The 13,526-nt window shown below is 38.0% G+C and overlaps 3 protein-coding genes and 1 long non-coding RNA gene across 6 annotated transcripts in view; all 4 read left to right on the top strand.

Annotated features, from left to right (window-relative positions):
• The window catches only part of LOC100180597 (heterogeneous nuclear ribonucleoprotein D-like), a 20,391-nt gene extending 16,764 nt beyond the window's left edge, over window positions 1-3,627 (top strand). The window contains exons 9-11 of one of the 3 annotated variants that reach the window (XR_003396839.1): window positions 1,807-1,908; window positions 2,546-2,595; window positions 3,437-3,627. Coding sequence is in view for 1 of the 3 variants with exons in the window: in XM_002122526.5 (XP_002122562.3) it covers window positions 1,807-1,907 (101 nt within the window). In the remaining 2 variants the exon portion in view is untranslated. Of the gene's footprint in view, window positions 1-1,806; window positions 1,909-2,462; window positions 2,596-3,436 lie in introns of all 3 variants that reach the window. The other 2 variants (XR_717630.3, XM_002122526.5) reach the window with 2 other exon arrangements.
• A 2,544-nt stretch (window positions 3,628-6,171) lies between these two features.
• On the top strand, window positions 6,172-8,720 carry LOC100179636. The gene is made up of 3 exons (XM_002130841.5): window positions 6,172-6,414; window positions 7,078-7,246; window positions 7,803-8,720. The coding sequence occupies exons 1-3, from the start codon at window positions 6,233-6,235 to the stop codon at window positions 8,076-8,078; spliced, it is 627 nt and encodes a 208-aa protein (XP_002130877.1). The 5' UTR covers window positions 6,172-6,232; the 3' UTR covers window positions 8,079-8,720.
• A 954-nt stretch (window positions 8,721-9,674) lies between these two features.
• On the top strand, window positions 9,675-10,571 carry LOC108950318. The gene is made up of 4 exons (XR_001975178.2): window positions 9,675-9,917; window positions 9,975-10,031; window positions 10,087-10,123; window positions 10,408-10,571. It is a non-coding gene; the product is annotated as an uncharacterized LOC108950318 (long non-coding RNA).
• A 1,200-nt stretch (window positions 10,572-11,771) lies between these two features.
• The window catches only part of LOC100177294 (vacuolar protein-sorting-associated protein 36-like), a 4,455-nt gene continuing 2,700 nt past the window's right edge, over window positions 11,772-13,526 (top strand). The window contains exons 1-4 of the mRNA XM_026838627.1: window positions 11,772-11,902; window positions 12,061-12,201; window positions 12,573-12,712; window positions 13,251-13,395. Coding sequence (XP_026694428.1) covers window positions 12,106-12,201; window positions 12,573-12,712; window positions 13,251-13,395 — 381 coding nt within the window. The 5' untranslated portion in view covers window positions 11,772-11,902; window positions 12,061-12,105. The remainder of the gene's footprint in view (window positions 11,903-12,060; window positions 12,202-12,572; window positions 12,713-13,250; window positions 13,396-13,526) is intronic.

Raw genomic sequence — 13,526 nt, 5'->3', positions numbered from 1 at the left:
AAGTNGATGTCATAATCAACATGATGATGTCATAATTAACATGATGATGTCATAAAGCAACAAGTGTTTGTTAAAAGGAGAGAAATTATTTCACAATACGACCAAAAACTTTGTTATTTTTATTTGATATTGCTGCCATAAATATCATATAATACTGTCCTGCATTATTTACGACGCAAATATATGATATCTATGTTTGAAATGTGATTTCTATTGACTATATTGTTTATTATTGTGCGTGAATAATGTTTATTCTTTGTTTAGGTTGTGAGGTGATAGTAGGTATTGTGATGTAATAATGGTGGCCCAGGATAACAATAATACAAGTGGATTGTTGCATTTATTAAAGGTTTGTTTCATATTATATGTTCATGTTTTCTATATGGGTGCATGTAATGGGACTTAGGATTTAAACCAGAGTTGGTCTATTACCCAAACATTGTATATGCACATTCTATTCTATATGGGTGAGGTTCTACAGCAAGGCATGCCAAGGTACCTGGGATTTAGGCCAGAGTTGGTCTATTACCCAAACATTGTATATGCACATTCTATTCTATATGGGTGAGGTTCTACAGCAAGGCATGCCAAGGTACCTGGGATTTAGGCCAGAGTTGGCCCATTACCCAAACATTGTATATGCACATTCTATTCTATATGGGTGAGGTTCTACAGTGAGGCATGCCATGGGACCTGGGATTTAGGCCAGAGTTGGCTCATTACCCCAACATTGTATATGCACATTCTATTCTATATGGGTGAGGTCCTACAGTGAGGCATGCCATGGGACCTGGGATTTAGGTCAGAGTTGGCTCATTACCCCAACATTGTATATGCACATTCTATTCTATATGGGTGAGGTCCTACAGTGAGGCATGCCATGGGACCTGGGATTTAGGTCAGAGTTGGCCCACTACCCCAACATTGTATATGCACATTCTATTCTATATGGGTGAGGTCCTACAGTGAGGCATGCCATGGGACCTGGGATTTAGGTCAGAGTTGGCCCACTACCCCAACATTGTATATGCACATTCTATTCTATATGGATGAGGTCCTACAGTGAGGCATGCCATGGGACCTGGGATTTAGGTCAGAGTTGGCCCACTACCCCAACATTGTATATGCACATTCTATTCTATATGGATGAGGTCCTACAGTGAGGCATGCCATGGGACCTGGGATTTAGGTCAGAGTTGGCCCACTACCCCAACATTGTATATGCACATTCTATTCTATATGGGTGAGGTCCTACAGTGAGGCATGCCATGGGACCTGGGATTTAGGTCAGAGTTGGTCCATTACCCCAACATTGTATATGCACATTCTATTCTATATGGGTGAGGTCCTACAGTGAGGCATGCCATGGGACCTGGGATTTAGGTCAGAGTTGGTCCACTACCCCAACATTGTATATGCACATTCTATTCTATATGGGTGAGGTCCTACAGTGAGGCATGCCATGGGACCTGGGATTTAGGCCAGAGTTGGCCCACTACCCCAACATTGTATGTGTACACTCTATTCTATATGGGTGAGGTCCTACAGCGAGGCATAAGATTTAGTGCAAAATTCCCCCCAAAAAATGTTTCGCTTTTGTCCAAAGGACATAATATTAAATGCACAAGTTACATTATGTATCAGTTAAATTAAATATTTATCCCTGTAATATAATTAACACATAAGTTATCACATTATTCTCTTCACAGATTTAAGCCATAATAGTAAATATACAGTTTATAACTTAAATAAAATACACGTTGTATGTTATATTTAATACATCAGTTATATCGTGTTGTTCAACAGATTCAAGTCAAATGCAAGGAGCTGCAGGTGTAGCTGGCATGACCGGTGGTAAAAGTAAAACAGGAGGAAGAGGTGGCCAGAATACATACAAGCCATATTAAGGTAACAACCATATTGTGTGCTGGGGTGTATCTGTATTCGGGTGCTCTGGTAACGTAACTGTATAACGGGCGGCTGTTAATGACAGTGGAATAATTTTTCTTTAACAAAGGATTGTGACAATTTTATTTCAATGTAAAAGCAGCTATATGATATGTGTAGTTGGCTTAGTTGGGTAGGCCATTCTATAGAGGTGGTCATTATACGATAAATAAAGTGTTGTGTTGTCAGTTAGAAAATTTATGCAATTTTATTAGCTAAACTGAGTAGGCATTATAAGGTGAAGAAACACTGTGAAAATTTTACCAGTTTCAATGTAAAACTAGCTATAAATGGTTTAAATGCATTGGAACTGTTATTTTGTTCATTAGTGTTGGGAAACAAGTTTAATTTTGATGCTATTGTGATGTATGAATGATTTGTTTTAGTTTAAATGGTGTTCACTGTAGTATTTGCAATGTAACTAGCTCTCTTCTGCTACCTAGTGGTGTAACTTTTTTCTTGGATAATCCCCTAGGGGGGACAAAGGCACACAATTTAATGGGATTTTTATACAGATGTATTTTAATAAAACCCAATATGTAGTGAATAAATTATATATAAGACACTGTTACTGCATTTATTAAACCTGACTCCAAAGAAGTCACCACTGGAAGAAGCACCGACAGGGATACTCTCTGCTAAAAATCGGTAAAATGCAGTGTAACATTGGGTAGTAGGTAGTAAATAAATGTGATTAATGTTTTTATAATGTAAAAGAAATGCTGCCATTGCATTGCTGTGTAAATTATATGGAGTTTTAATATGGAAGTCAAGGGTATGTATTGCAGTGTGTGGATAAGCAGACATGGCTTTTGGTTGATTTGGTCATTTATATCCTCGTGGGGGGGGGAACTTGAGTGACTCATCTATGGTTGCCACTCCCATGCGAGTCATGCCCACAGTCGAGTTGCTAAAGCTATTGCAGTGTGTGGATAAGCAGACATAACTTTTGGTTGGTTTGGTCATATATATCCTCGTGGGTGGGAACTTGAGTGACTTATCCATGGTTGCCACTCCCATGCCCACAGTCGAGTTGCTGAAGCTATTGCAGTGTGTGGATAAGCAGACATAACTGTTGGTTGGTTTGGTCATTTATATTCACGTGGGTGGGAACTTGAGTGACTTATCCATGGTTGCCACTCCCATGCCCACAGTCGAGTTGTTGAAGCTATTGCAGTGTGTGGATAAGCAGACATGACTTTTGGTTGGTTTTGTCATTTATATCCTTGTGGGTGGAAACTTGAGTGACTTATCCATGGTTGCCACTCCCATGCCCACAGTTGAGTTGCTTAAGCTATTACAGTGTGTGGATAAGCAGACATAAAAGAGACAATACAAAAGGCCAGGAACAGTCAGCTAAACAATGTTCTCTGCATATTATAGTTTCTAGTTTATTATGACTTCTATATTATAACTCCATCTTTTTACACTATGCAGCATGGCACATTCATATACATTCAATATATTAAAAAACTATTTTACTTTGCAGAACACATGGCGACAGAAACAAAGTCCTTCAGTTTTTAGCTTTTGATTTTAATTTTCGACGTTCAATATTGAGTGAAATGACAACGTGTTGTTCAAATACGATTTGTATTTTTGGGGAATTGGTTTCCATTAAGTTGTTCGTAACAAGTTCTTTACAATTGTTACAAATACATTCATTGTTTCGTTAAAAAATGTGTTATTAATAATGTATCTATGTAAGTATTCTGTAGTAGTGTAGTGTATGCTGAATCAAGTTTTAACATGAATATCTTCTTATACACCAAACACACATGGTGTATTCATACACCTCGTGCTCACTGACCAGTTATAACATGGGTGTCTTCTTATACACCAGACACACATGGTGTAGTCATACACCTCATGCTCACTGACCAGTTATAACATGGGTGTCTTCTTATACACCAGACACACATGGTGTATTCATGCACCTCATGCTCACTGTCGAGTTATAACATGGGTGTCTTCTTATACACCAGACACACATGGTGTATTCATGCACCTCATGCTCACTGTCGAGTTATAACATGGGTGTCTTCTTATACACCAGACACACATGGTGTATTCATACACCTCATGCTCACTGTCCAGTTATAAAATGGGTGTTTACTTAAACACCAGACACACATGCTATACATACACCCCAATAATTATTAATATATTTAAATGATTTCAGTATATGATATTTATGACTTAAAATGTATAAATGCTGACTAACGATTTTAACTTAGTGTTACGATACAATACAGTTTGTGTTTAGCTAGTGGCTACTGAACCCTTACAAATGAAATCTGACCAGTTCAGTAAAGTCGCCATAATATCTGGAATTGCTTTAGTTCAGTACAGTCGCCATAATATCTGAAATTGCTTTAGCTTTAGTTCTGTATGGGAGTCTTAGTTTTCCCCCGAAACCGCTCAAACAACAATAGTGACTGCCATAGTATACGATACATAGGAAATGGCAACATGCGTATCCTATTATTGTGGTAAGGTCTGCAAAGTGACAGAAGCAGTTTTGTATTGTAAGGATAGTATGCGCTTAACTAGTAGACTGCAGTAGTCTGACTTTAGTTTGGTGTAGCTAAGTTTAATACGTCTTCGGTATTTTCTTGTGTGTTTTAAATATAGACACTACTAGAATGGAATTTAGCGCCACTATATATGCTAGACTGGCAGAGTATTCTTGTGTGTATTAGTCTATGTTTTCGGCATATGTGCAAAGTTTTAATAGCATTTTATGGTTCATGCGGTATAGACTTATAGTAGGGTGGGGGGGAGATGGGACACCTTTAGCACATTATATCTAAGTACCCTGATCACGTTTTAAACAATTAACGGTGGTCTATGGGCGTCGTGAGGATATTGTTTTATAATTCTTTGAATGTTCTTCATTTAATACTAAATGGGACGAGAAAATAGAGCTAAAAAGTGTCCCATCTCCCCCCACCTTACTTTTCATATAATTAAAAGGCAGGCATAAACCGTTAAGTTTTAAATGCTAGCCACATCGTAATTAAACGTTAGTGAGGTGTTTTACGAGTGAGCCAAAATGTCTAAAATTTAAATAAAATGGTATTTTCTGAGGTAAAATCCGATTTGTAATTCCATTTTTCATACTGAGTTTTGTAGGGTATAAGATGGATGCCGTTAGCACATAATATTTCCCTGTTTCTAGGATACGTTATACATATGAACTTTTTTGTTTGTTTGATTACGGATTTAGAAGTTTTTTAAACAAAAAGACAGGGTATAGCGACAAAACAACAGTTGTGAAAGCACCTTTATAGTTAGTATATAGTAGGGTGGGAGAAGAGGGTACACCGTTAGCACGTAATATCCAAATATCCTGATCGTGTTTTAAACAACTAACAACGGCCTATAGGAGTCGTGAGGATGCGGTTTATAATTCTTTGAATGTTGTTTGTTTATACCACCAAATTGGATAAAAAAATAGAATGAAAAGGTGTCCCTTTTTCCCACCCTACAATAACACCACGTACAAACTGTTGTTGGAGCAAATTCGGTTGCAATGCGGTTTTAATTCTAAAACTGATCGTGTAGGCCTATATTGTTGTGTAAGATGGATACGATTGTAGCACATAATATTCCATATTTCCTAATCGTGTTTTAAAGATACGTTATATCTACACTATTGTAAATTCTGTAGAGTAACATTCATGTGTCCTGCTGCGTATTCCAGCATTACGTATGTTGGGTTCGTGTTATGCTAACGTGCGCTTCTTTCCAGGAAGGAAATCGTAGCTGTCAATGCTTTAGCTTTAAAATCTGAGTAGAATAAGCATTCGTGTCGTGCGTATGCTCTGGCTCCTAATAAACAAGCATAGTATAGTGGGGGTTATAGTGTCTTATAGTAAATCAGTTCTGCAAGATTTTTAGCAAAGGGTATTTAATAAATAGTAAGGAAACAACGATTAGTTTAAATGCATAATCATAGATATATAGTTGGGTGGAGAAAGATGGGACACCTTTAGGACATAAAATCGCAATATCCTGATCGTGTTTTCAAACAAAAACAACAATACGGTTTAATAATTATTTGAATGTTCTTTGTGTATTACTTAATGGGACGAGAAAATAGAGTTAAAAGGTGACCCATCTTCCTCCACCACAATATGGGACGTTATGCGCTAACGGTATCCATCTTGCACTATAGTTCTTGTGCACTATTCTGAACCTACGTTACCGTAATCAAATAATAGTTATAACAAATGCATTATATCCCACCCGCAGGCGTAGAATGCTATAGTTTGAAAGCAAAATGGTCGCGGAAGAAAATCCCACGGGATTTCGATATTTAACTACATTCCAAGCTCTGTTTCAAATTGTAGAACTCTTACTACTAATGGTGGTATGGGCCCTGGTGGCGTCGCAAAAGTTTCTTTTCATTCCCGGGTTCGCATTTTCTCTCGGTGCCTTCGTAACTATATGGCTGATAACTTTGTAAGTAAATTTTGTTTTATACGTTTTACAATGGCCCACTTATTTATTCAGCCGCTATTACAGTTTAATAAGTGTTTTAGTTTAACTATATCTAAACTTTAACTATATCTATATCTAAGGTCAATGGGAGTGGTGGGAATATAGATTTATAATTTCTTGAATGGTCTTTGTATACTACCAAACGGGGTGAGAAAATAGAGGTAAAAGGTGTCCCGTCTTCCCCCACCCTACTGTATGTCATATATACTCTGTTATAGGCTTTTGGTTCAATGTTATAGCTTTAAAATAATGAATATAACTCTATAGATCAAATGATAAAGTTCGCAGTAAAGTTCGCCCACATGCTATATACAGCCTGGCGAGTTGGCTTCAACCTTTATACTGCAGTTGCCCTGTTCAGTTTATTTTTAGGACTGCGTGTGTGCATATACAATGTTGGTGTAATAATGGACCAATTTAGCAAAAAAACTCCCATGGCGTGCCTCACTGTAGGACCTCACCCATATAGAATAGAATGTGCATATACAATGTTGGGGTGATAAGCCAACTCTGGTTTAAATCCCAGGTCCCATGGTGTACCTCGCTGTAGAACCTCACCCATATAGAATAGAGTACAAACAAAAATTGTATAGCCTATACTTTAAATATTCTCTTTATCCCCAGGTTGTTTTTCGTCCTTTACATTTTCGGTGCGCATGTCAAGATCAACCAATCACTTGCCAAGCAGAATGCGAACACTGAGGAGCCTTCAACATCTGGTACAGCTGGTTCGCTCAAACCTCCCCCCGAAGTGAGACTTAAGATCAAGAAAGTGGTTTGGTTCGTAACGGAGGTGATTATGTTGTAGAAGTTTGGGGTTTGAATGTTTGTGTTGAATATACGCTGTAGTGTAAACGTCGCTTAAAAGAACAAACAAAGAAATATCTACGCTGACCTGCGCTGAACAACGCTGGGTGTAGATATTTTTTCTTGTTATTTATACACCGAGGCGAGTTACGCTGTAGTGTAAACGTCGCTTAAAAAGAACAAACAAAGAAATATCTACGCTGACCTGCGCTGAACAACGTTGGGTGTAGATATTTTTTCTTGTTATTTATACACCAAGGCGAGCTACGCTGTAGTGTAAACGCCGCTTACAAGAACAAACAAAGAAATATCTACGCTGACCTGCGCTGAACAACGCTGGGTGTAGATATTTTTTGTTTGTTATTTTTACACCGAGCCGAGCTACACTGTAGTGTAAACGCCGCTTAAAAGAACAAACAAAGAAATATCTACGCTGACCTGCGCTGAACAACGCTGGGTGTAGATATTTCTTTGTTTGTTTCTAAGAAAATGTTGGTAATTGTTTCGTTTTTCTATAGAATTAATCCCATTGTTCCTTTCAGTACGTCATTTACTTCTTCTGCATCATCTTCCTCTTCATCGCTGTATGCATTGTGACGTCAAAGGCATACACAAACCAACATTTCATCGCGGCTTACGCTATCGGATGGATCGTGCTCGGGTTCTATATTCTACATTTCTGTTTGTTGGTTCGAAACACTGAAGGAAAATGGCCGCACCAGTGCCTAATGGAATGCTGTGGGCTAATTAGAAAAAGGAAAACAGAAGACACGTCTCAGTTATTGCCTACAGAACAAGCGTCGCCTGATAACCCTTGAAGCAAACGGCGCTAACTCGAAACCAATGCTTGTCCTAAGGCACTATCCTAAGGGTGGTCGCTATATTTGTTTTGATTTAATGTTAATTTTTGTCCTCGCATGGCGGGGAAACGACAGTCGTTATAACACAGGTGTTCTGTTTTATACACCTCGTGCCCACGTATGTAACTTTGTGGGTGATTTTAGTTTCGAAAGTTAGGTCGCAAAAGCTTCGCAGTTAGTTTATAGTTAATGTAAGTTAAAATCTAGCGACCATGGTTAAGTAATGTACGTGTATTTCTATGTATGACGTTTTAGAAATGACCACATTGTCATAACTTACATTGTGTAAAGGTGGATGTACACAGTATCCGGAATTCGTCAGTTTTGTCCGGATTTCGCTGCCGCATGCGGAACTCGGTAATGGGTTTGCATACGACTTTCCAAGAAAATTCGCATGCCGGATACTGTGTACAGCCACCTTTATGCAGTTGTTTTTAGGTTTATTTAGTCTGTGAACCTGCAAGTAAAAGTGAAACGTTCTTTATTGCAATATTTTTTGTTATATGTCATTTGTTCACAAAGAAAAGTTCGTGGCAGACATTTAAATATACTGTTTTAGACCATTAACGATATATTATCTGATTTATATTATATAATAACATCAAAAAATGTTTGTACGTTTTTATAATTTTGGTTTTTAGTATGATACCATCTTGTGCAAATACAGTTTGTTCCAGAATTTGTGGTGTGAACATCGTATGTGCAACCGCTATAGCACAGTGTAGCTTATAAACGTTGCGTTAGAAATAGTGTTTCCAAACATTTTTATGTTTTTTCGGGAAGGAAAAAGTTTGAACGCAAAAAAACATTTGGCAACACTTCAAATATTTTGAAGCAATTACCATTATTACACGTCCCCGCTTTTCGCCGTGTATAAAAGGACGTCCTTGCAACGCTGGCGTTCTTTCCACGTTGCAGTTTGGATGAAGCTTGTTCTGTACCAGATTGGGATTATATTTCAAGACATTAAGTTGAGTACTGTGTTCATTTTAGCCAGTGTAGTAGCTATTATACTAGTATGATACTATTTATTAATGTAATATTATACAATAAAACAAGTAACACACTATATATAATATTATGTTATTAGTTTTGCACCTTACTTTTAACATTAGTTCTTAACTTTATCCTTTTATGAGATGAATTGCGAGACGCTTCTTCATTACGTCGCTACACATACGTCATTCGTAACGTCACATACATACGTCACTCGCGACGTAACGTTTGATTTTCACATCGCAATGTTCGTTACGTCACAATCGAAGATTTAGTTCGTTATGTCATAGATTTTTGCCAAATCGCGTCTAATGGCGTCGCATTCAACATCGCTCGATTTTATTACGTCACAGGTCTTGCTCGACCACGCTGCCTTCCTACGTCATAATGCGGTTTAGTCCGCTTACGCGTGCGTTTCGCGAACTTTTTTCATGGGGCCCCATGTACGTTTTTGACCACACGCATATTATTTTTGAACGTATATTATTAGTTCCGTTTTTAATGTAAATTAATAAAATTTTAACTCGTATCTGCTGAGTAATATCTATTATATTGATAACATTATTTATATTTCCTGATATTTTAAGTGTATTGGTTATGTATATTAGTTTCTAAAATTGAAAGGATATTTTCTAAAATTTAAATTTGCTGGGCTATTTGAGCGCGGAAGCGAAAAGAAGATCAAAGAATTGGTAAAGTATGAATCACAATTGGCATTGTTACGTACATCTGTTTTTGTATAGGTGACATCAGAGATGTGACGTCACGAAGTGGTGATGACGCGACAGAAGAACCCACTTCGTAAGTTGAATTTTGTTACGTCACAATTTTCATTGTTTTAAAATGTTGTTTTTTTAGACAATGGTATGTGACGTCACAGGACCAAGCGGGCCATGATATATTGCTAGAACAAAGGTAATTATGACGTAATAATATACAAGCTGATATAGAATAATTGTATTTTTAGCAGAAGCGCCGAAAGATAAAGCTACAGAAAAGAGATCAAGGTATAATACATTAATATACAACTAGCAACCACCAAGTAATGGTGGACTGTCGTTGCCCGCCATGCGAGGATAAATAAGTTACATACGTCGTAACTTGTAAGCGGACATGGTGTTGTATGAAACAGAACACCCCGTGTTATAACGACTGTCTTTGGTCCGCGCCATGTGAGGTCAAATGAAATTAATTTAATTTGCCACTACGGCAAAACGAATTATAGGTATTCTGAATACAAAAATCTTAATGATATATGCATTGTGTTATAATAATTACGTTTGTTTTGCAGACGAAGAACAAAGACGAAGACGCCGATAAAGGATAAATGGTTTGAGGTTTTGAAATTTAAAAACGTAAAAATCTGCGTCAGTATATTATATGTACGAGTGTATGTGTGTGTGTGTGCGGACTATTGCACTCTTGCAGTGTTGCCCGATGTTTTTATCTGCTGGACCTAATGTTGCCAGCTTTTTTTAGTCAGTCACTACTATGGTGCATTTTACATGTCTATGAAATATATGCAATGAAACTATGGCGATTATCTTGCTGGATCAGATTTTGTTGTTTGTACACTCTATTGGGTACTTCGTCTACAAAGGTCGAACCCTTCAGCGATTCTGTATTGTCCTGATCGCTTGGTAAGAACGCTATGTTGGTACACAAATACTCTAGTTATATCAACACGCATCAACACGCAGTATAATATTCGCATAACTAAAACAAGCTTAAACCAATTCCCGTCCTATATTCGTTTATATATCGTTAACGTTGCAAGTTATAAAAGTCCCCACTTCGATAAAATATAAGTAATATGCAAAGTACTTATTTAATATTTAAACGTCATGTAGCGTGATTGGGACGATGGCCACGTCACAATTACGTTACGACGTCGATGCGGTGGGTCAGAGCATTGTCATGACCCTGCGTTCGGGTGCGGTTACGTCAGTTTTGATTTGAGTTACGTCACGCTCGGGTTGTTGCGTGGACGTCGCCGCAAGTGATGCTACGCTAGATATTTAGGTCACTACTGGCACAGTGATGCTACGCTCAGTTTTAGGTCACTGTAAATGCGGTTCGTAACAACCTGACGCAGTTTTGTAACGGTCGATGCAGTGCGTAACATCCGGACGTTATTATATTGTGTGAAGATACGACGAGAGTATCGCGGTACCAACATGGCCGCTTACCTTTTGATTGGGACATGCGGAGCTGTTGTTGGCTTCGACTCCTTGCGGTCGGACATTCAATATGGTGTACACTGCAGATGATTATCCTTCAGGATTAGAACCATATTTTATTTGTAGATGTTTCAATGATTATGTCCGCGTTAATTACTTTTTGATAAATTCCCGTTTTTGTATGATTGCACTGTTGTGTTTATTGTATGTTTGGCACATGTATGTCGCTGCACTCGCTGTACCTTTTTTGTCTTTTTGTTGGTGTGTTCCTTACTATTTTTGTCTATGGTTTGGTTTTACCTTGCCTGGGTATGGCAAGGGGTTTCTTACCAGAGTAGAAACCCACTACCATTGGCTGGGGGCTTGTCGTGCCGTAGTGGCTTTCCACCAACGCCAGCCACATAACTATGAAGGTATTTTAATCCTGTTCTTTATTTTACAGCAGGAAATTAATTTAGACCAATTTTACAGAAGGAAATTAATTTAGATCAATAGGCAAATGTTCAAATATGTTGTATTTAATTTGTGCTGTTGTCATTATTTTACCCGTTGAAGTTATCGTCCAATTTCCAAATGTCTTTACTCCAAAATAAACTGAAAACGAAGGTGAAATATTTTTCATGTTATGCCGTAAAACCGCCGAAAATGTTTCCGCACGTGGGCGTTAGCGAGGTTTATTGTGACGTAACCTCTCTCTAAAGGAGAGAAGAAAAAAAAGAAAAACTATGCGGTGTGCATAAAGTTATAATGCATTTACTTTATAGTGACTATCGCAGCTAAATCCATGTTAAAATTCTGCATATATTAAAATGGATCGTTTTATTTGGTCTAATCGTGGAATTGAAGCTGGAGAAACGAAGTTATTTAGCCAAGTTGGCGTCCGAATTTACGATGGCGATCAAAAAGTATGTAGTGTGTAATAATTCGTACAAGACAAAATCTATTGTGCTTTAAAACAAAAGTTAAAATCTCGGTGCTAGTAAAGAACAACCCCTAACACTTTCTATCAGCCTAATCTGTCACATACCAGAGGATTCTTCAGTAGTGTCAAATTCTCCGACTGTAGAGCCCATTTACTACATTTTAGCTTCATATTTGTACCCTGAGAACTCCATAATATCGTTGTTCATTATTTTTAATCAGCAGAATCCGGTTTGTTGTTTAAACCAGCATTTTTTATTCTGATCTTCGCTATCGTATTCGAAAACCTAAATAATATTATTGTTACATTATTTACCCTGGTAAGGTAACTAATCTTCTACCTTTCCAAGCACAGACGAGCTATGATGACGGCAACATTAACCTCACTTCACATAAACTAACATGGATAGACAGCAGTAATTCACAAGTCTGTATTTCTTTACATCTGAGTCTTGCCGTGTTCTGTGAAAGGCACGCAGGGGGGATCGGGAAAAGGTAGATTGATGACACTTTGTGTTAAAGGCTTCTATGTTGCGACCTCACCCATATAGAATGGAATGTCCGTATACAGTGTTGGGGTAATGGGCCAACTCGGACCTAAATCCCAGGTCCCATGGCATGCCTCACTGTAGGACCTCACCCATATAGAATAGAATGTGCATATACAATGTTGGGTAATGGACAACTCTTGCCTAAATCCAAAGGTCCCATGGCGTGCCTCGCTGTAGGAACTCACCCATATATAATGTGCATATACAATGTTGGGGTAATGGACAACTCTTGCCTAAATCACAGGTCTCCGGTGTGCTTCACTGAAGACCTCACCCTTATAGAATAGAATCTCTGTTATTGAATGTCTATAAACTGCCTCAGTGGTGTCTAGAATCGCTTAGACTCGGTGTCTATAAATTAAGTGTCTACAAACTAAACAGCAGCTTAACTAGCTGCGACTTTATCTTATACTTTATCTTATTGTAAGTTAATTTAAACAAGAACACAACCTGAATTTCAAATTCCCCATTTCCTCCCACAGTGCGAAAGTATCCTTACACTTGCAAGCTGTGCCCACCAACAAACCCCCCGGCCCTGTAGCCCGTAGTTCACATGGGTTCGTAAGGTTTGCTTTCAAACATGGTGGGGACGTCGAGTTTACTCATAAGATGCAACAAGCCATACATGTGAGTTGACTTGACAAGTCGCAATAGATACAAAAATCCTTAGTACATGAACAAGTAAATAAAAGTACATGAACAGTGTGAATAATTTGAATCTTTGATGAAATAGGTCTTTGTAAGTGAAAAAAAAGTTT

This window comes from Ciona intestinalis, unplaced genomic scaffold (assembly GCF_000224145.3).
Source record: "Ciona intestinalis unplaced genomic scaffold, KH HT000101.2, whole genome shotgun sequence".
Classification (NCBI taxonomy): Eukaryota; Metazoa; Chordata; class Ascidiacea; order Phlebobranchia; family Cionidae; genus Ciona; species Ciona intestinalis.
The sequence above is the reverse complement of the archived record's forward strand: the minus strand, read 5'-3'. Positions and strand labels throughout refer to the sequence as shown.